Source organism: Notothenia rossii (genome assembly GCF_949606895.1).
Source record: "Notothenia rossii genome assembly, chromosome: 6".
Taxonomy (NCBI): domain Eukaryota; kingdom Metazoa; phylum Chordata; class Actinopteri; order Perciformes; family Nototheniidae; genus Notothenia; species Notothenia rossii.
The window spans coordinates 74,000,570-74,022,506 of NC_136909.1; the positions used below are offsets into that span (position 1 = coordinate 74,000,570).

Genomic DNA, 21,937 nt, shown 5'->3' on the forward strand with positions numbered 1-21,937 from the left:
TATGTAGCTTATGTTGTTTTTTTTGTAGTTGTAGTTCCTAAATGTCCCAAATATGTGTTCTTTATATTAGGGCTGCTCGATTATGGCAAAAATTATAATCTCGATTATTTGGGTCAATAATTGTAATTGCGATTATTAAATGCGATTATTCATTGACTTTGAAAACATCCATTTATTGGAGAAAAAAAATGTGAACAGTATGTTTTTTAACAGTTGATTACCCTGAACTTTAAGTATAACTCAACTGAAAAAAAAAAAAAAAGTAATAATAAAAAAATTATCGTTTTATTTCGATTACGTTGTTTTCGTAACCGTTGCAAGCCATAATCGTAATCGCGATTAAAATACGATTAATTGAGCAGCCCTACTTTATATTGAAGGGTTCTTGTAGTTCCCATCAGAGATGGAAGTTAACCCAGATTCTTACCCTTCTGGCATCTTGTTGTCTGTTCCTCATGTCTGTTGTTTATCAGGTTGTATTTGTTTTTGCACCATCATCTGACAGGTGGTCCGGCGTAGCAGTGAACAGGAGAAGCTGCTGTGTTTGGTCCGCCGGAGGCCGGGGCATTACTGTGAAACAGCCGTGTTGGTGATCCTCATCCTGGCGTGGGAGGGAATCGCTCGGCCGGTGGCAGACAATCTCTACCAGGAGCTCACAAAGTCCCTCTTCAAATACGGCTCCCCCACCAGCCGCCGCTGCGCCCTCAATGAGGAGTGAGTACCTCTTTCTTTGTTTTGCAATTACACAATTTCTTCCCAACTTTGGTTCGTTTCATCATCCTCCTCCTGCTACTCCATCTCCACAGTCGAACATGTGCCTGCCAGGGTTTGGACCAGGACACATGCGGAGCTTCATTTTCTTTCGGCTGCTCCTGGAGTATGTACTTCAATGGCTGTAAGTTTGCCCGCAGCAAGGTTCCGCGCAAGTTCCGCCTGCTTGGAGACGACCGGGATGAGGTGAGAGAGTGGTCTACTGCCAAAAACCCTAGTGGAAAACATCTAGTGCAATTTCTTCTGTTTGTTTGTCCTGTTGTAGTGAATTTTATTCGTAGGAAAGGCGGACATAATAATCAAATGTTTTCCAAATACTCCACTCCGAGTGGCTTATTTTTTTAATGAGCTGTTATTCACTCCAAATGTTCTTAAATCTGTCCATTACTTTTAGGAGGAGAAGATAGAGAGCAATCTGCAGAATCTCGCCTCTGACCTTGCACCCCTCTACAAAAGATTGGCTCCGGAGGCCTTCCAAAACCAGGTATGAAACAGTAAACAGCTGACACACTATTTTAGGCTGACTATTTATATTATTTTCAAATGACCTGCTTTGAATCTTTTACCTCTTTTACTATGTTCACAATTTCTTGTCCTTTCACCTCTCATAGGTGGAGAATGAGTCGGCAGGGAATGACTGCCGTCTGGGTCGGAACGAGGGTCGTCCCTTCTCTGGGGTCACAGCCTGTGTGGATTTCTGTGCCCATGCTCACAAGGACACTCACAACATGAATAACGGCAGCACTGTGGTGAGCATGCTACGAGTGTGACTCCATGTTATCTACTGTATCATGTGATTACATCTTAAGGGATTGATTGGACATGGTCTACTGTTTGTTTAAACAACTTGCCTGTTGTGTTTGCCCTTTTTCAGGTTTGCACTTTAACCAAGGAAGATAACCGGGCAGTGCCTAACATACCAGAAGATGAGCAGCTCCATGTTCTGCCACTTTACAGAGTCTCCGCAAGGGACGAGTTTGGTCAGGTTGAGGGTCAGTGGGCCAAGATGCGGAGCGGTGCTCTGCAAGTTCTGTCCGCCTTTCCCAGAGAAGTAAGAAAGCAGCTTTTGCTATTTATTCTTATTGTTATGTTGTCAGTGGTTTGAGTACTTTGTTTCAAACAAGCAAAACACAATTGTATGCCTATTGTACTTTCTAAAGATCTTGCTGGCAGCAAGTAAAAAAGGCTATTATATAAAATTGACTTCAGAAAAATGTACCACTATTGGCCTCTCTATCATTTTTGTTAAACATCACATCTTCTATAAAAAAATTAACTCATCCTACAACTCCAATAGTTTGCTTATTAAGCAAATGAGACATAATTGTGTACTCGGTGCAATACTCTATTTAAAATGTTCCTTAATTTACTGATCCACCCATAACCTTGTATTTGTTTGCTTTTGTTAAAAACAAATGGTATTTGCTTTTTGCTCACTGTTCATACAATGTGAAAAACGCTAATAGATAAAACGTTTAGAAACAGTAACCTGAGTGATGTTTTAAAATGTTGATTATATATTTGTTGTGTTCTTTAGGTGCGTCTCCTGGCTGAGCCAGTGAAATCAGCCCGTAAGATCAGGCAAGAAGCTCGTCTGAAGGCCCAAGCAGGGAAGCTGGAGAAGAAGCTCGGGCTGACTCCCCAAACTCCTGGGAAAGTGAAGAACGACACCCCCAGCAAAGGTATTAAATCATGTGGTTAATGTATTTTAATAGTTGGACATTGAGGTCAAAAGTATAAAGGTTCTTTTGATGATTCATACATCAGCTTTTTATAAATACTTGTATTCTCTACTTCCAAAACAGAGCCACAGCGCTTCTCCAGCCCGTACAGACTGCCCACAAGGCCTGCCAGCGATGGACGGTACCCACAGGAGAGGAATCAACCCGGCACTTACAACCAGAGCACCAGCAGCTACCCCACCTCGGGTGCAGGGATCACCCCACAGAAGGAGGTCATCCCCCCCAACCGCCATGGCCTGCCTGGCGGCCAGTTTGGACGGAATGGCTCAGCTGTTAATTATAAAACAGTGAGTGATGCTGTGAATGGTTATTCTTCAGCATCTGGTGGCCAGAGTGTACATATACCTCCACATAATGCCCTTAGTGGCTTCCCCCATGGTTTTAAAACTGAGCCAAACGAGGTGCACTGCTCTCCTCTGCGCAGACCCTCCCCCAGTGGGAGTGCTCCTCCTCCCCCCTCCTTCTCCCCCAGACCTACCTCTGAGGGCCTCTTCAGCAGGCTCAATGGACTCCACAGGGCTGCTGGAGATGTCACTGCAGAGGTCAGGGGTCATGGCTTTCCTCCACTCTCTTCTCTCCCCCTTCCCCCACAGACTCCCCCGCCTGAACCAGAGGAATTGAAGCAGGAAGAGGTGTGGTCAGACAGCGAGCACAACTTCCTGGACCGTGACATAGGCGGAGTCGCGGTGGCACCGGCACACGGCTCCATCCTGATAGAGTGTGCGCGGCGGGAGCTCCACGCCACCACCCCAATCCTCAGGCCCGACCGCAGCCATCCCACACGCATCTCCCTGGTCTTCTACCAGCACAAGTCTCTGAATGAACCAGGGCACGGGATGGCTATGTGGGATGCAAAGATGGCCAAGCGGGAGAGAGAGCGGGAGGAGGAGGCCGAGAGATTAAGGATGGAGGAATGTCTGGGGAATAACGGAAAAGGAGGTGTGGAGCAAGAGGAAGGAACAGGGGAGGATGCACAGGGGACAAGGAGGACAATGCATGTCCCCACACGACAAGCTTGGACTCTCCCGAGGGATGGTGTTGTCACCGTGTCCCCTTATGCTCTTACCCAAGTGACGGGCCCCTACAATCGCTGGACTTAGTTGACATGTTTTACACACACAAACACACACACACACACACACACACACACACACACACACACACACACACACACACACACACACACACACACACACACACACACACACACACACACACACACACACAAACACACACACACACACACACACACACACACACAAACACACACACACACACACACACACACACACACACACACAAAGAAACTTCTACACCCTGTGCTTCTGCCTTACCTCATTCAACTTCAAACTGCTACTCTCATTTTTTAAAGTTGTTTTCATTGTGCTTTTCTAGAGTCTGTTTGTTGACTTTGGCCTCCTTGGTCTCTGCTTTCAAAGTGATGAGGAAGACCAAAGTTGGTTGGCTTTTTTAACTGTGAGTTTCTGTATTTTTATTGTAAAGAGATGGTGCTTTGAAGCATTTTTAAGACGTTTTTAAACTGGTTTTATATACATGATTAAGAACAAAAAATATGTGATTATTTATTCTTATCATAACGATTTCTATTTAATTCCTGGTGCAAGCCTGTTTACTGCAAGATTTCTATGATAACCTGCATTGTGTTTTCAGAATTCACGTTGTACAGTAGGAATTTGCTCTTTTTTTTAGCCAATAGTTCGCTTTTCATAAGATGAATCTCATTGGCTTCTAAGTTGGTGCCATTCTCACTGTAAAACCTGCTTAACACCATAACATCACATAATGTAGAAACAGGACTAATATTGTGCTTATAGTAACTACAGATTGTCACATGTAGCATCATGCTTGACCTTCTTCTGCCTCTGACTTCAGGCGGCAGTCGACGAAAGAAATGTTCTTCTTTGTTGATTTGTTTTCTTTATGTCTGGATGTTTTTCTTTTTATTCACAGATTTGTATGGCATATTAAGAAGCACTTTTTTATTTTTTTAAACTTAACTTGAAAAGGTCCCAGTCTTTAGGCCTAAATATGTATGTACAGATAGAGATATATGACAGTTTAGCATGATCCTGGTTTTATCTTTACAGTATTTTTCATTTACAATTTGTTGAAAATGGCCTACATATCTAAGGAAATGTTAAACTTTACATACTGAGGAATCGCGAAATGCTGCAACAGTAAGGTGCTTACCATTATTAGCACTTAACTTATTTTCACCTTCTGGAAAATTATAGGATTTCAAAAACGTACTTGATGGTGCTTATAAGACCTACTTATTCATTAAGTGTTTGATATGTCGCCGTTTTTTATGTCCATAATCATGTACAACAGTGTCTGAATAATCAGTCTATTGTTCTCTTCCGCTCTGCTTTTGTTGGAAAACCACTCAAACATCAGATTCCACTCAGACTAGAAGACGGTTTTTGGTGCTCGACCTTTGTGAAAACTTTGTTTTCAGAGAGCTTTTCCTTACAGGGTCAAAATAAGGGGGTTAGTGTCAACTCCTGGTGAATCAGGATCTTTTTTATTACCGGTGAAACAGAAGCTATTTGTTTTTAAAACTCAGCAATTAAATTATAGCACAAGAGATAATGACCTTTCACTGATATTCACACTGACACTGGTATAATGTTTCTTGAGAAACTTGTTGGTCTTTCAAACACTTTTACTTCCTTTTGGTGCTAATAGGACAACATTGACTTGACATGGTTATATACTGTACATTGGTGTAATGGTGCTTTTATACAACTCTACACTGATCTGATGTATGTTTCAATACAAAGGTAGTTTTTTAATTTTTCGGACAGACGGAGATGCATTTCTATCTCCACCATTGATCATGATACTTTTTAATTATCAGTGAAAAAAATCGAATGATTGTGCCGATTTTCCTCTAGCCCTCAAATGTCTTCCACTAATAACCAAAATCTGCAACAATTTAAAAAAAATGACAACACACACACACAAAGTGAAATGAATGTAAACAGTTCTTAAATCAGTGGATTTAAAAATGTTGAACCCAACATGACAAAGTTACACTTGTAAATGTTTTTGACTGACTGTGGGGACGTTCTCAATCCACATTGAAAGTATTTGTATCAACAAGGAACTAACAACTAGCACCAGCATTAAAACATCTTTAAAAAAACATTTATTAGTAGAAAATGTGTAAATATGTTTTGTGAACCATATTGTTCTTACTGTACTGTTAATGGTGTTTAGATAATGGATGCTCTTGCTTATTTTAAAACTGAATTACTGTACGATGCTGAAAGTATATCCAGTTTAGACTTGAGAAGAGGCTACATTTAGCATTCCTTATATGGATGGCTGATCTCTTTTTGGGATTGTGAAATAAAGTCATATTTATATTTTGGACCTGATCATGATTTCCTCTCCTTATTTGTTGTGTGTGCGAATGCGGGTTTGTTCAGGTGTACAATCTAGGTGTGTGATGAATATGGAGACATATCTATGCCATTTAACTGTTTAGTTCATGTTATGTGTGAGGGATTTTTTTACTTTTTTTTTTGATAGCTTGGGGCAGGGGGCTGATCTTCAAAATGTTAAAGTAATTATGAGTTGCAGTCCGACGAAAAATTATTTAAAACGAATTCCACCTCAACCAGCTGTTAAATACACTTTCATATATTATATACATAATAACAATCTAATGATATAAGAGATAACAGTATTGAAATCACAGGGGAAAATGTTTCCGCAACTCATGAAGCACCCTTTTGTTAGTTTAAGTTATTAAAGTCTACTCACTGAGTCTGCAATTTTTTATTAATTATTGGCTTCTTTTAGTACAAAAAAACTAATAAAGTGTGTTGTTGGTTGGCTTGTTAAAAACAAACCAACTCCCTATTTTAATAAACAATGTATGAACATTGGATTTATTAACCACAACCATGATTTAGTTTCAAAACGTTGATGAAGCTCATCCATTTAGTAATGTAGAAAGAAGGAGCTTTGAATTGTTTTGCTTGAAAAGAAAAATCACTAAATCATGGTGATTAATACATTCCTCCAAGGTCATACATTGTTTATTAAAACAGGGAGTTGGTTTGTTTTTAACAAGCCAACCAAAAACGCACTAAAATGCCTGTAGGCTACATGGTAATAAGTGTACCATTCGTGTATTTTAAAATGTTCTTTATTTGCATTTCATTTGATGATTCTTTATTTGCTTGTGCATATTTTTTTTTAATTATTGGTTTAACGTTTGGTTTGATTGGGCAACTCTGCCAAACAATGTTTGGAACACGAGGATTAAATTACATCTTTGTATTATTTAGGCCTATTTAAAGTAAAAAAAAGTTATTAATGTCAAATATTGATGTGTGTCCTTTCCTCCTTTCTTTGGTGAACTGGACTCGGAGGCTTCCGTAGTTGTGAGAGTGGCTGCAGTGACGCAGAAGCGCTGAACGGGCAGAACATTTCTACTGTCAAGATGGCGACATCCGAGCCGGTAAGAGAGACAAGAGATTGCTGGAAAAAAAAGACAAATGCGCAAGGAAGGACTTGCTACAACCTCATTATATATAACGACTTTGTTTTATAATCCTCGTTCTTTAAAGCGGCAGCTAACATTTCGGGCATGTTATTGTGTTTTGCCTCCCAGATGTGTCAGTTCGCGTGGATCTCGGTTAGCGGTTAGCATGCTCAGCAATGTGATGGATCAGACAGGGAGGGACTCTGCGCGTCGTTCATTCAAACTACAATCAATGAATTGTTTTAATCTACTTCGACATTTGAGTTAATATCCTGGTGCTAATGATCAAACATCAGATCCTTAACATTTTCATACTACGATATTACTGATTAGATTTTTGACAATCTTGACACGTGTGTATCTAGCTTTTAGCTAGCTTAGCACGTCTGCTAAAACTAATGCTAGCGACGTTAACTTGTTACCTAACTGTAGCGTATATGTTAATTTAATCTTTTTTTTGACCAACCAAAACCTAGCTGTGTTCTATGAGCTTTCATGTAAAAAATGTTGACGTGGTAAAGTAGAGCTGGATACTACTGTCAGATAATTAAGTTAATAGCTTAACGTTGATCTGAAATTAGCACTTACATCTCGATAATGTGACGGGGAACGGATGTTTCGCAATATATTTAAGTGTGTGTACATAGTTATGGTACTGGAGGAAAGTCAATAACTGTAATGTGGATTTAATAGTACCTGAAGTTGTAACAAAATTATCTTTGTACGCCTAAAATGATGAAGGCCCTTACAAATAAGAAGGTATTTATTCAGCTAAACCAGGTATTCAGGTATGCAAAACGATCACAGGTAATCATTACTTTAGGATCAGCAGGAGATATTTAATTATGGGCATTTTTAATTGCACAAGTGATAATATATAAAACAGGCAGGGAATTAAGTACAACAAAGATGAATTGTATAACTCAATCAACAATGGTGATAATTATGCTACAACAATATAAGATGCCAATAAAAAAACAATACAGGTATTATTTAAGCTGCATTGTGACATGGCATGATTGTAACCACAGCACCTCATATCACCAGATTGGTACAATTTTTGATACATCTTTCAGCTCAGTTCTGCATATACCTGTTCAATCCTCTGCAAAATACATGTATAAATATCTTCAATGGATGTCCTTTGTGTCACAGAAGGCTTATGATGATTGTGTGTGTGTCCCTCTGCAGAAAGCACCTGAAACTGAAGAACAACTGCCAGCTGAAATAGTTGAAATAGCTGAAAAAACTGAAAAAACTGAAAACGAAGTTGTTGAGAATCCTGAGGAGTATATCAAGCACCCTTTGCAAAACAGGTGAGAATATAACCAGCTGCTGTGTTTGACAGATATTGCAACCGAAAGGTGCCTGTGCTCACACAGCGTGCAGTATTCTGATATTAAGACTACATGAATCCTAATAAAGAATATGCCATGTGTAAGCGCATTTTTGGACAAACTTTGACTATAATTGAGTCAATTTTATGCCGTTTCGCAACGACTACTGTAATAAATAGTTTCTTTATTGCTCTACTACTAAGGCCTTAAGACATTATCAAATTATCTCTGCATGGAAACATTAATATATTACAGCTGCAACATAAGCTAATAACTAGAAGTAAAGAAGAATGTAACACAGCATTGAAGAGGGCCCTTGTCTAGAAAAAGGGCCATGTTTGCTCTGAAGCAAGAACTGTTTGCAGTTCCCTATTAGGTCCATAGTCTTTTATTGCTCTAACCGTTAACATACTATTTACTCATTTGAGTAAATGTGCACTGAAAAGCACATTACGTCTTCGTCTTATTTGGGCATTTACTGATTTCACAAACCTTTTAATGTTAACTGCTGCCATGTCATTTCCTTTTATAGTGCTTCAACTTCTTACAATGTTTCGGTACCGCTGTTCTTGATACTTCCTGACTAGAAAAAGGAGTAAAATTGCTCCTCTGCAGTTGGTCTTGACCGATAACTGCCCTGTAAATGTGTTTTATTTGGGTTTAGATTATTTAAACATTTAGTTTTACAAATATTTGAAGATCCATACCCTAAATAAATAGTTTTCTGATAATTGGTAGAAACCTGGGTGTTGTTGGAGAGTGCCCTAGTTAAGTAAATAGTCACAAGAAAATCATGGTAGTCACTAATGGAAACACAAAATGATATGTAAGTGTAGGCTGTGTTATGCTTGAATCGGAAGCACAGAGTGAAGAGTTCAGCTTGGTACACTGCATGCTAGTGTAGCAATTGTTGTTGACTATTGTCAAATGTTATCACAGTTCTGTGGCGGTGACGACCTATTCAGGAGCATTGTACGCTCGGTTTAGGAAATGCTGAATGGTTCACCTGTTAGGTCACTTCTAGACCATTCTGCTTGTTCAGTCCAGCCTCGGAGTTCAAGGCTGTTCTCCTCTGCTGCTCTGGCCATTCTGGTTTTAGGCGGCATATTTGATCTCCCATTATAACAACCTCAATGTTGGATGACACCATAATACAGCAAGGCTTTGTCGCTTATCTCTGACTCACTGTTGTTCACAAAAAAGAAATCCTGGCTTGTGGAATTTAATTAAGTTTCATAAGGCTGGTATATTGTGAAATTGTATTTGCCTACAGTGTCGTGTATTAGGTACGCCTACCTAAGCCTTCTAATGCAACCCTTCAATAAAACCTGCAAGAGATGTGTTGCTGTTACTTAGCCTCCCCCCGTTAATAGGGTAGACAAGATAATGGAAAGACCTGTCAGTACAAGCAGTTTAATTCAACAGCAGAATAAAGTACACCCTCCAAAAATAACCAGAAGGGAAATTCTAAGCTTCAACTAATATTAAACATTATTTCATGAGGGTTTAATTAGATTTTAAATAGTTGTAACATTTTGTTCCTGTCACTGCAACAGAAGAGTTAGACAGATACAACGGGGAATGGTTGGAATACATGCTATAAACGTGCAATAAGCTTACACCTGCTTATATATTGGCAAAGGTGTGACTTTTATTTAGATCAAAATATAGTCCCACAGAATTTGATTCTATTTGTGGGGGCACCACACCGCACCCCCATAATGAGTGACACACACCTGAGTTGAGGATCTGTGGGGTTTATTCTCCCAAAAAAAAAATGTTTTTATGAGATCTATTTGTGGCGGACAATATTTAATTAACAAAAATGAATCGATGAATGGGAAACACTGAAAGTATTTTGGTTACATTGTGTCATGATTTAAGGTAACACAATGTCCTCATACCATAACAGCCTCTTTAAGCTCCTCTGTTAATCTTGTTTAGTGTTTACAGATTTGTTACCCACATTTCACAAGAGCATGCATTTAGCCAAGATAGTAACACCTGTGTTTTGGCAAAACAACCTACCGCCCAGGGCTTGAGGAAATGATTGAATAAAAAAGGCGTTTAAAGAATATTAGTCTGACATATCAGTGTCGAGAGAAATATGGCGGGGTTATTAATCCATCGTTGGTTTATTAATCCATCGTTGGCTTATTGGACTACTGTCGGTTTATTTACATGCCACAACTAGGCAGGTAAACAAACCGTGTCCGCGGATGGGTTCACTGGAGTAGTCACGCCTGTGTGTTGTCTCTTCCTTACTGTTGTGAAATGTGTGTCATTCGAGTTGCTACATGGCACAGTACCGTTTTAAGCTCTGGTTTATCTTTGTTCAGTGCACAACATCTCTGTGTATTGCACGTGGGTGTGGTTAAAAGTTGGATATTGGTGTATTGTGGTGGGCGGGTTGGGGACACTGGGTTCAGCTAATGTCCCCTCTCTGCCCCCATCCCTCCCTTGCTAGCCCCATTTCTCCTGGGAATAGATGAAAGAATACCAGGGCCCATCACAAACAAAGGCTGCACTTGTAGTGCTGGTGATGGCCGGCTCTCTGTTCTTTTGCATCGATTTGCTTTCGTAACAAGCTGCTGTGAAGGGTGCATATCTGTGATTTTTCTTAAGGTTATTCTGTTTTCCATTAAAAAAGCACTCACAGTAAATTCCTTAGTTGCAATTGTACTTGAGTCATTTACCAATAGTCTTTTGGAATACTAAGTGTACTGATGCTTGTGTTTTCCTTTCAGGTGGGCTCTGTGGTATTTCAAAAACGACAAGAGCAAAAGCTGGACAGAGAACCTGCGTCTCATTTCCAAGTTTGACACAGTGGAAGACTTTTGGGCGTAAGTTTTCTCTACTAATCCTGTATTGTGAATATGATTTTGTCTCCTTTTTTACAAAGGGAATAAGTGGAGGGTTTCAGAAGAATGGCATTTTAATCAAAATCGTATTTTACTTCATTCATATGGAGACAATAAGGGATTTCGTTGAAACATAGTGTATTATGCAGATTAACATAAATTATCATGTCATTAATTCTTTCTTTATGCTTACATTTTCTTCTGTTGTCTGCACCTCACCTGTTGTATTTGCATCTTTATCATTTTAAATACTGATTCAGATCAAATTAAAGTGATTCCTGAATATCATCGTGCCCCAACAAGTTGAAGAACAATCTTCAGGAAAGCAGCTTGCACTTTAAACATAGTTACTTGTGTAAAAGCGTCTCAATATGTTGCCCTTAGGGATGCTCCGATCGCCAATTTTGGGGCCGATCGCCGGAATCAGTATCGGCCGATCTGATCGAGTGGGTGGGGGCTATGGGGATCTTCCATTTAAAGTGATGTTTAAAACTCAGTTAATGGGGCTCATTCACTGGCGCTTCCACAAACAACAACCAACATAATTATTACATTTAAATGAAGTACATTATTCAAGTTTACATTCACTTTGGATAATAACACGGGAGAAATAACGGGAGCCTCTCTCTTTTCCTCTCTCCCTCCCCTGACAGCCTGTCAGTATCGTCTCATGCAGCTCACTGATCCAGTAATGAGTGACCCAACAGTGAAGAATAAACATATTTATAACTAGTTTTAGCTTGTTCCAGAGGTATATAAAATAGCTAAGTGTGTTAGGTCTAACTCTTACGGTACGTCCACACAGCAGCTTTAAAAAAATCTTCCAACGCTTCTCTGCCCGTTGACTTTGAATGGGGGTGACGTCACTTTGCCTCGCTTTTCGCCGAACTGCATTGTGGGGAAGCAGAGCGAAGATTTCCAGGATTTTCAGGATTCAAAAGTTGAGCAATGTTCAACTTTTGAAGCTGAGCTGGAAGCGTCAGCCAATCAAATTCCGTTTATGCAAATCTGCCAGTACAAGTGCTAGTCAATCAAACCGCGTACAAGCTGGGAGAGCCAGACCGCATTCATTCATTCAGTTCATTTCCTCATATTCCAAACGAGAAATTACGGTAACAAATCACCCGGTTCTTTTCGACCAGAACTATTTACCGGAATACAAACCGGAGGAACCAGGCATGGAGGGAGGTGGCAGAGACAGTGGGTGAAACTGGTAGGTTTTCGCCTGTTTGGGGAGTTTATATATATATATATATATATATATATATATATATATATATATATATATATATTGAAAAATCCCCAGGGTTTTTTTGCTTTCTATGCCGGGGGCGGGAGATTCATGTGATTGGTTGTTGGTCGCGTTGCTCGCAAAAAATCCCCAAGCTCTCAAACGCCCAGCTCCAAGATTTTCAAGATTTTTTCAAAGCTGCTGTGCGGACGTACCGTTAGTGTGTGTTTTGCTCCGCTCACCGGTCCGTCACAGCAGGCGGAGCTGCAGGATTTCTGCTTCACACACGTTGCATACCGCTATTTTAATGTCATATTCGGACACCTTAAAATACTGCCAGACTGGCGAGCTTGTTTTGCCGCGCACAGAGGAAAGTCTCATGTATTTTACGTCATGTGATCGGCTCTCGCGATCTGCCTTTATAGAGAGCGCAGAGAGTGAATATCGGCCGATCGATCGGAGCATCTCTAATAGCCCTTTATCAATGTTTAATTAACTCTTGACTTGCCATTTGTCAACCAATGCAGATGACGTTCGTACTGTTACCGGAGTCAACCATCTGGAACACTTCCAACCCTTTTTTGTTTTTCTTACAGATTATACAACCACATACAGCAACCTAGCAAACTTGGCTTTGGCTGTGATTATTGTTTATTTAAGGTAAGCCTACATTTGTTTTCCTTTTCAACAATAGGATGTTTTAAGCAAGTCAATCAATTGAGAATCAGGTTTCTTGCCAAGTAGCTTTACACATACAAGGAATTCACTTTGTTGTTAATTGGTGCATACATGAACACAAGAGGTTTATAAAAATGATTAAATATAAAATGGAAACGTCTACAACAATGTAATACACAAACATTACAATACGAATATGACATATTACTCTGTGCCGTATCTCAGTGGGAGAGCTGTGCAGTTTAAGTGGTAGCATTGTGAGTCGGAGCTATTTCAATTTTCTCCAAATGTATTCCAATGCTTCAATTTTAACCAACCATGAATGAAGTTTTAAAATGTGTCCTTTCACTCTGTGTGTCAGGATGGGATCAAGCCGATGTGGGAAGACGATAGGAACAAGCTCGGGGGTCGATGGCTGATGACCCTCAACAAGCAACAGAGACACAACGATCTTGACCGCTACTGGATGGAGACGGTAAGCGGGCGTTTTTCATGGAGCAGCTCATAGATAAACCTATATCTCAACATTTCACATTCAAGACAAAAAAAACACAGTATGATTCATATGTGTCCCATTTTGTGTATTTTGCAGCTCTTGTGTTTAGTCGGTGAGTCCTTTGATGCGGCAAGTGAAGATGTGAACGGAGCTGTGGTCAACGTCAGACCCAAAGGTGACAAAATATCAATCTGGACGAGCAACTGCCAAAACAGGGACGCCATCATGACGATAGGGTACGTTAAAAAGTCACTTTGTAGACCTTAGAATGACACTAATTCAAGTAATAGGTGTCTAGTTTACCACTAGATGGAGACACTAAGTTGGCGTCCATCTTCATAACGCTTCTTGCTTTTCCACAGGCAAAATTATAAAGAGCGTCTGAGCATCCCCACCAAAGCCATCATCGGCTACCAATCACATGACGACACCTCCAGCAAGAGCGGATCCACCACCAAGAACATCTTCTCCGTTTGAAAAACTCCTCCGCCCCGGTTTCAACTCGCTGTAGATTTAAACAATTACCAAACCGCATAATCACAATAATACTTATGAATTGTCATCTACTGTAGTGTCTTTTCCTTTTTATTGAAAAGAGATTTGTTCATAGTGTATACAGTTGGAGCTTCCCCCAGCAGCGGGGTGATGATGATTTGGGAGGAGGCCAGAAAGGCACAGCATTTGGCTCAAAATGTCACGTAAGCTAGAGAACACGCATTATTTCCTTTTTAGAGTTGAAAAGTTCTGTGATTAATACCGATGACCTCCCTTAGCTTAGCTGAGATGAAGGTTACTTTCAGTACCCGAATGGCTTTGAGTTGCAAAAAAACGTAACTATACAGCCTTGTGTTTTTCTTATTCTGGGTTCTAACCCTCCTTACAAATGCTTTTTCTCACCTTGCAGGTAAACTTATTGTAGGCAACTTATCTTTCACAGAACAAATTTTAAGGGCAGTTTTAACTTGACTTTTCCAGAAGTGTTAACCATGAGTTGGGCTTTTAGGCGCCCAGTTAGAGAAATCTACAGTATCTTAAAGATTTGTAAAAACTGTGGCCTCACTCCAAATGATAGGGGTTACATTTAAGGTCGCTTATTGTTTCAGCCATGCTGGAATTGTGAAAATATAGCTTGTAGTATTTTTTGACCTTTTTTTTTTCTTCCCCTTACATTTATTTATAATGTATACATTGAAATACTTAGTTGAAAGACGACCATGAAACTTGTGTTTTTTCAAATTGTGTTTTTTTCTCTTTTTTGTTACTACGGTCAATAATGTGTACTACTGCATATAGATGAGATTTTTTTACAGTGTACCATAAAAATGCTGACAGAATTAGGTGTGCTTTTCACTGTTTTCTTCCTAACAAAAACTGTAGATAATGTTGCACGCCTCTCTTGGTTGATGCAAAGAAAAGATGATATTCATTGTGAAATGATTTTGCTCATAATGTATCTTTATTATCTGTAATTCCAGGATGTATATTACCTTCTTTCAAGTAAAGGTTAAGTGCTTTGCATTAAAACCCGAAAGCATGTTGTCTTGTTTAGTGGACATTAAAGAAGACGTACACTTGTGAGTTACTGTATGTCTAGCAGCCTGTTATAACTGGCAGAAATATTGCATTAAAGTAGTCGCCCATCACTACAGAAACGGGAGAAAATACTTGTCAGTAACCTATAAATATATCTCTAAAGGTACATTACACTGAGGATTCCTTACTCTAGTTTACACGTAAAAAAGATTCAGCCCACGAAGCCTAAAACTACATTCTTCTGGAACCGTAACCTGGTGAGGATTTCGACGTCATTGTTTTTCAGAACCCACGGACAGATCTATTATTCGGTTGTCCCTTAGTCATGCAGTCAAAAAGGATTTAGTGACGCCACAGGGACTGAAAATACCTGAACGGGTTGTTTCTCATCTCACTCCACCCTAGTTCCACGCTTCAAGGTACAATCAGCAGAATAACAGGACTTGAGTATACAGTGGTTATGATTTAATAAAGTGTCTAAGCTATATACAAGTGCTAAGGAATATAATTGGAAGCTGACATCAGCGACATTTTCAGTAAATCTGATCCTTATTAGTGTAACTAACGATGATTGTTCATTGTTGATTATGTTAAAATAGTATAACAAGTCATTGCACAATACAACTGATAAACGTAGAAGGATTCTTAAAGTTTAACACATCAAAGTTAATTGTTCTGTTGGCAGAGCATCGACATGACATGATGAAAGGAATGTATCATGTTTTGTTCATTTGCTATTCAACTTTGTTTCAATAAATAAGGAATAAGAATCAGATATGCCTGGTTTAAAAAAAGTTTAGGCTACCGTATCCAAAGGTCGAAAAACAAAAGTTCTCCTAATTCATAAATAACTATTAATCCACCCGAGCAGTGAAGAAGTACATCACTGTTCTCCAAGCCACGGTCCAGCCACAGATGTCCTCACAGATGTGTTACCCAGTCCATCCTCCCTGCTTATGTGCTGCACCTGGACCGTGGGGGCCTCATATCAAGACATCGATATAATCAAAGGCTTTTCCTCCTTTCGTTTGGTCAGCAGATTTGAGATCATGAACGATGAGAAGAAACAAAGCTGAGCTCAAACAGCTCCAGGTTGACGCTGAGCATCCACTCAAATATAGTCGACAAGTGAACGTAAAAGTACTGGTCCTGGGCAAACAAAACAGTATCTGAAGGGTTTATAATGTGTACTACTGCATATAGAAGAGATTTGTTTGCAGTGTACCATAAAGATGCTGACAGAATTAGGTGTGCTTTTCACTGTTTTCTTCCTAACAAAAACTGTAGATAATGTTGCACGCCTCTCTTGGTTGATGCAAAGAAAAGATGATATTCATTGTGAAATGATTTTGCTCATAATGTATCTTTATTATCTGTAATTCCAGGATTTATATTACCTTCTTTCAAGTAAAGGTTAAGTGCTTTGCATTAAAACCCGAAAGCATGTTGTCTTGTTTAGTGGACATTAAAGAAGACGTACACTTGTGAGTTACTGTATGTCTAGCAGCCTGTTATAACTGGCAGAAATATTGCATTAAAGTAGTCGCCCATCACTACAGAAACGGGAGAAAATACTTGTCAGTAACCTATAAATATATCTTTAAAGGTACATTACATTGAGGATTCCTTACTCTAGTTTACACGTAAAAAAGATTCAGCCCACCACGCCTAAAACTACATTCTTCTGGAACCGTAACCTGTTGACGATTTCAACGTCATTGTTTTCAGAACCCACGGACAGATCTATTATTCGACTGTCCCTTAGTCATGCAGTCAAACAGGATTTAGTGACGCCACAGGGACTGAAAATACCTGAACGGGTTGTTTTTCATCTCACTCCACCCTAGTTCCACGCTTCAAGGTACAATCAGCAGAATAACAGGACTTATGAGTATACAGTGGTTATGATTTAATAAAGTGTCAAAGCTATATACAAGTGCTAAGGAATATAATTGGAAGCTGACATCAGCGACATTTTCAGTAAATCTGATCCTTATTAGTGTAACTAACGATGATTGTTCATTGTTGATTATGTTAAAATAGTATAACAAGTCATTGCACAATACAACTGATAAACGCAGAAGGATTCTTAAAGTTTAACACATCAAAGTTAATTGTTCTGTTGGCAGAGCATCAACATGACATGATGAAAGGAATGTATCATGTTTTGTTCATTTGCTATTCAACTTTGTTTCAATAAATAAGGAATAAGAATCAGATATGCCTGGTTTAAAAAAGTTTAGGCTACCGTATCCAAAGGTCGAAAACAAAAGTGCTCCTAATTCATAAATAACTATTAATCCACCCGAGCAGTGAAAAAGTACATCACTGTTCTCCAAGCAAAGTTCCAGCCACAGATGTCCTCACAGATGTGTTACCCAGTCCATCCTCCCTGCTTATGTGCTGCACCTGGACCGTGGGGGCCTCATATCAAGACATCGATATAATCAAAGGCTTTTCCTCCTCTCGTTTGGTCAGCAGATTTGAGATCATGCAGGATGAGAAGAAACAAAACTCCACAGCAAAGCTGAGCTCAAACAGCTCCAGGTTGACGCTGAGCATCCACTCAAATATAGCCGACAAGTGAACGTAAAAGTACTGGTCCTGGGCAAACAAAACAGTATCTGAAGGGTTTCAAGTTAAGGATGCAACACAGTCAGTCCCTTAAAAACCTGTCATTGTAAAGAGCTCCTGAGATCAGTTCATGAGCATTGGCAAAATCCCTAAACACTCCATGACAGTAAGAGAGAAAATAAAGATGTATCAATGCAAGAAATACAAGAAGCCAGCTGTTTTCACCCTGTAGGCTAGTGTGTATATAATAATAATAATAATACATTACATTTATCAAGCGCTTTTCCTGGTGCTCAAAGCGCTTATATTAAACTTTCATCTGAGCCCATAAACTGGAGGCTTGGAGGTCTAATCCCCAAACATAGAGGTGTAACCAGCTATTGTAAGCTTTACAATCAACATTTAACTGCTCTAGTTGTAGTCAGAGATGGTTGTAACCTGTCCCACTTTATAAATACTTCAGCAGCAGACCGGATCCAGATATGGCACAGGGGAGTACTGTACTGCAGAGCAGCTGGACTATCTAATGGATACGTCACTGCTAGAGTCAATTGCTGGAATATCATGCCTAAAGCTTCACTAAATTAATGTTTACCATGTTTACTTTCATCCAACCTGCTTTACCAGCTCACTGCACACCTATCATCCTATTGGTGCACAATTGCCCTCAAATAGAAGAATTGTGAAGAATACCTACCACACAAAAGACAAGTTAACCTAGCTCCAACATTTATGAAAGGATACAGCAAATGGTAACGATGGTTTGAACCACAGTGGAGACGATGCGGAGCGGATAGAGAGCCCTCTCATATCCTGTCAGCACACACTTGCCGGTCAGTGAGGTGAGCAACACAGTGTAGAAGCAGATACATATGAAACTGATGGCAGCTCCGAAGTAGTGAGGCAGTGCCAGGTCACCCGGCTGTGGAGCACAGAGAGGAGTTTCCAGAGTCAACAGATGCATCGAATAAAGAGATGAGATAGATTAAATCAGGGCAGAGATTAATGTAAACATTGATACATGCATGGATGAGCGTACATAAAATCTGTACTAATGAACTACTCACTGAAGGAAATAACCCCATGCAGTTAGCGTGCAACTAAATAACCACCTGACAATTGGCAATTTTTATTAGCAACTGGTTCACTCCTGTTTCACACACGGGTTGTATGGTGTGGTAATATCAGATTGTTAAATGATGCAGTGCTTATGTCTTTCAAACACCTATTATTATCATTTGTCACATAAAAATGATACAGTTTACTTCAAACAGACCCATCTTAGGTTTTAAACTGTTGCGGTGTACCAGCTTGTTGTAAACGGGGCTTGTGCACTTAATCACTACAGCTGACATTGAACAAATAGTTACCCACCTTTGTTTGCTGTTTCAACACAGGTGCAAATGGAAGCTTTATTGTCAGCATTATATGATGTAGTAAAATTTGTCTCACAGAAACTTACAGTATGATAGCAATTTTAAGCTGCTATTTAAACATCTTGAAACATTTAGCAGGAAGTGAAATACTTACATTACAGTTTCCAGCTGCGAATGCCCCCAAGGCTGCCACCACACCAAAGACCAGGGCAAACTTGCTCAGCATGGAATGACATCTGTGTCTCTCCATAATATGAGCATGGTGGAATATACAGAAGAGCAGGACTAAAGAAGAGAGATCACAGATGTTAGAACACATATCAGGAATAGCATAAATAATGTGTAGGCAGGTAAACTCACACAGAAAGGATCCTGCGTTGATTGTGGCTGTGAAGAGTGAGTTTTCTGGTGATTTAGTTCCACTGGAGCTAGAATACCAAAATAACGTTGTTATATGTAATAATGTTATGTTAATTGTTTCACCAGTCCATTCAAAACATTTTATTTTTTCCCAACACAATTAGGATTTTCTTTAATATATAAAAATGCAATAAAAAGCTTCAAATATTACGAAGGTTTGAAAATGCAAAACTAAGCTATACCGAATATGATAAAAATGATAACGGCTTGAGAAAAGGAATGTGCTAAAATTAGATTTGTAAAAGGTAAAACAGTGCTTTGTAAATGTTTATGTGGGCTCAATGCGCTTTAACATATCCATTTTAATAGCAGATTGTGCATATGCAAACCAAAATCTGTTGCACGCAAAAAAAATTACATTTATTCTGCACATTAATTATTCTATTCTCACCTTATAGTAGGAACCAAGCAACATCCTGTGGTATGATTTGCTTTGCAATAGTTGTCACTCCCCCTGAAAACAAATGAATTAGCTTCTGAGGAATCTGCCACATTCAAATGCTGATGGTCAACTTTTTACAATACTGAGAAACAACTCACCAGTCACTGAGAGAGCACACATGTGTGTTAGCTAACGCTAGGCCATATCTGGAAAGATAAAACAAAAGCAAAAACATATCAGTATGTTAAATATATATGACTTGAAATGTGGGCTCAATTACACTGTGATTTAATATAAAGGAACATTCAAACTACTGGTAGATTTTGCATTACTGTGTAATACCAAATAAAAAAAGCATTATCTTCCAATGTTTTTGAATAAAAGTAGAACTCTAGTCATTCCTTTCCACTGTTAGCAACACTTTCCTGAATCTGCTCATGAGGATTTCTGGGAAGGTAATATATATTTTCGAACTTTTTAAAACCTACCAACATGCAATAAACGACAATAGTTTAAAAAAAAAGGATTACTGCCTCTAAGCTCCAATGATTTTGTTGTACGGCTCACCTTTTGATCACCACCAACATATTTTGTGCTCATTCAACCCTATCTTGTGGTTTTTCATCGAGAAATCACCATAAATGTATCTTGCATTAAACTAAAACAAGTTCTGACTCCACTCTCAAGAATGGACTACTGTAACATGGCAAGAAACTATACCCAATATCACTAAATGACAAGGCAGAATGAATAAGTATATTTCTTGAAATTCTGGTGTGCACACCTATCAACAAACAAGCCGTAGGACTTGTTTTATGACTTCTGTTTCATAACATGTTCAATAGTATTAGCTCTCGAGCTTTCTCATGTTTCTCTGACTTATCTCTTACATATACACTTTAAAAATTGAAATTATATTCAAAGCATGTGAAACATATATCTGCCAGACATGACTTTATGCCATCTCACAACTTCCTGTTCTGTAATCAGTATTACTGGAACTTAATGTCCTAAAACAGGAATATGCAGATGGAATACAAACTTTGATTATTATAAAGTGTCATTTTCAATAGTGCCAAACATGAAAAATATTATCAAGGAACCTTCCTAACACATTGTGGTTCTTGTTTCGTGATCAGCTTAAGGCTGTCATATGTAAATTATACAATGAACAGAAGCATACAAGGTATAACAGAATAAGAAATACTTGAAAAACAATTCACCAGAGCGTAAAGACAATTAAGGAAGTGTGGATTTTTGGTTAACTTACACAGTCCATGTTCCAATGAAGGACACCAGGGAGAGGGATATGGGGAAGATAATCCAGAAAACCATGTCTTGGTGGTGAAGAAGGAAATAAACTGATTCAAAAAGGGATTCCTCAAGTCCAGTTGTCTTAAACGCACTCAACGATAGACCTCTTCAGGAGTTCCTCATGAAGACAGCCTCATACCTAGAAATCAAGATTAGTACTGGAACAAAGAAAGTCCTAATCCTATGGTGTCAATTTAGTTCAGGTTTTTCAAGCACACAATTGCCTTGCGACAGTCTTCCACCATCCACAAAGCCCTGCTTTTATGGGAGAGTCCTTCTTTCTCTGCCACTCCTTTTGAGCACCACCTTTCCCTGTCAGAGCAAACGTTGGGAAACATGGGGCTGGCCTTCTTCACGCAATCTTGTTGTTTGTTTAATTCTGCTCTATCTGAAGTCACTCAACAGTTTGTTATAGAGGACTGGGTTTTATATATGCACTCTTCTATTGATGTGATATTATGTGTGCATAAAGACACACAATATGAGAGTGATAGAAAAAACTAATCTCAGAACTCTGACTGTTATCTTAGGAATGCTTTAAATGATCAAGTGACAGGCTTTGTTTTACCTGTTGTAGATGTTGTGGAATGTAAGTAGCCTGCATGTACTTTATATAGGCTAACTATCACTATCATTTGTACAAAAAAAAAAAAAATTAAAAGGCTGTTCTCAGGGTCAATAATGCTCATACACTAGGGTTTAA

At 39.1% G+C, this 21,937-nt stretch overlaps 3 protein-coding genes across 3 annotated transcripts in view; 2 read left to right on the top strand and 1 right to left on the bottom strand.

Moving 5' to 3' along the window:
- Positions 1 to 5,917, top strand: part of tet1 (tet methylcytosine dioxygenase 1) — a 42,624-nt gene extending 36,707 nt beyond the window's left edge. Inside the window, exons 6-12 of the mRNA XM_079687963.1 lie at positions 506 to 714; positions 807 to 957; positions 1,166 to 1,255; positions 1,383 to 1,520; positions 1,646 to 1,822; positions 2,309 to 2,453; positions 2,577 to 5,917. Coding sequence (XP_079544089.1) covers positions 506 to 714; positions 807 to 957; positions 1,166 to 1,255; positions 1,383 to 1,520; positions 1,646 to 1,822; positions 2,309 to 2,453; positions 2,577 to 3,613 — 1,947 coding nt within the window. The 3' untranslated portion in view covers positions 3,614 to 5,917. The remainder of the gene's footprint in view (positions 1 to 505; positions 715 to 806; positions 958 to 1,165; positions 1,256 to 1,382; positions 1,521 to 1,645; positions 1,823 to 2,308; positions 2,454 to 2,576) is intronic.
- A 970-nt stretch (positions 5,918 to 6,887) lies between these two features.
- eif4e1c (eukaryotic translation initiation factor 4E family member 1c) lies at positions 6,888 to 14,969 on the top strand. Its single transcript, XM_079688759.1, has 7 exons — positions 6,888 to 7,008; positions 8,224 to 8,348; positions 11,117 to 11,212; positions 13,058 to 13,121; positions 13,501 to 13,614; positions 13,732 to 13,871; positions 13,998 to 14,969. The coding sequence occupies exons 1-7, from the start codon at positions 6,991 to 6,993 to the stop codon at positions 14,110 to 14,112; spliced, it is 672 nt and encodes a 223-aa protein (XP_079544885.1). The 5' UTR covers positions 6,888 to 6,990; the 3' UTR covers positions 14,113 to 14,969.
- Positions 14,970 to 17,053: 2,084 nt separating this feature from the next.
- On the bottom strand, positions 17,054 to 21,483 carry LOC307043855 (transmembrane protein 150A). Its single transcript, XM_079688754.1, has 7 exons — positions 21,191 to 21,483; positions 20,079 to 20,126; positions 19,930 to 19,992; positions 19,479 to 19,546; positions 19,273 to 19,403; positions 18,487 to 18,664; positions 17,054 to 17,792 (listed from the first exon to the last, which is right to left on the bottom strand). Exons 1-7 carry the CDS (start codon positions 21,253 to 21,255, stop codon positions 17,599 to 17,601), a joined length of 747 nt encoding a protein of 248 aa, XP_079544880.1. The 5' UTR covers positions 21,256 to 21,483; the 3' UTR covers positions 17,054 to 17,598.
- Between the last annotated feature and the right edge of the window lie 454 nt (positions 21,484 to 21,937).

Bases quoted from the DNA above. Each gene is read 5' to 3' on its own strand.
- eif4e1c (XM_079688759.1), top strand. The intron at 11,213-13,057 runs GTAAGTTTTCTC...TTTTTCTTACAG, and splicing joins ACAGTGGAAGACTTTTGGGC to ATTATACAACCACATACAGC. The intron at 13,872-13,997 runs GTACGTTAAAAA...GCTTTTCCACAG, and splicing joins GACGCCATCATGACGATAGG to GCAAAATTATAAAGAGCGTC.
- LOC307043855 (XM_079688754.1), bottom strand. From the start codon at position 21,255: ATGGTTTTCTGGATTATCTTCCCCATATCCCTCTCCCTGGTGTCCTTC. The intron at 19,547-19,929 runs GTGAGAATAGAA...TTGGTATTCTAG, and splicing joins TGCTTGGTTCCTACTATAAG to CTCCAGTGGAACTAAATCAC. The intron at 18,665-19,272 runs GTAAGTATTTCA...TGTGCTCCACAG, and splicing joins TCGCAGCTGGAAACTGTAAT to CCGGGTGACCTGGCACTGCC.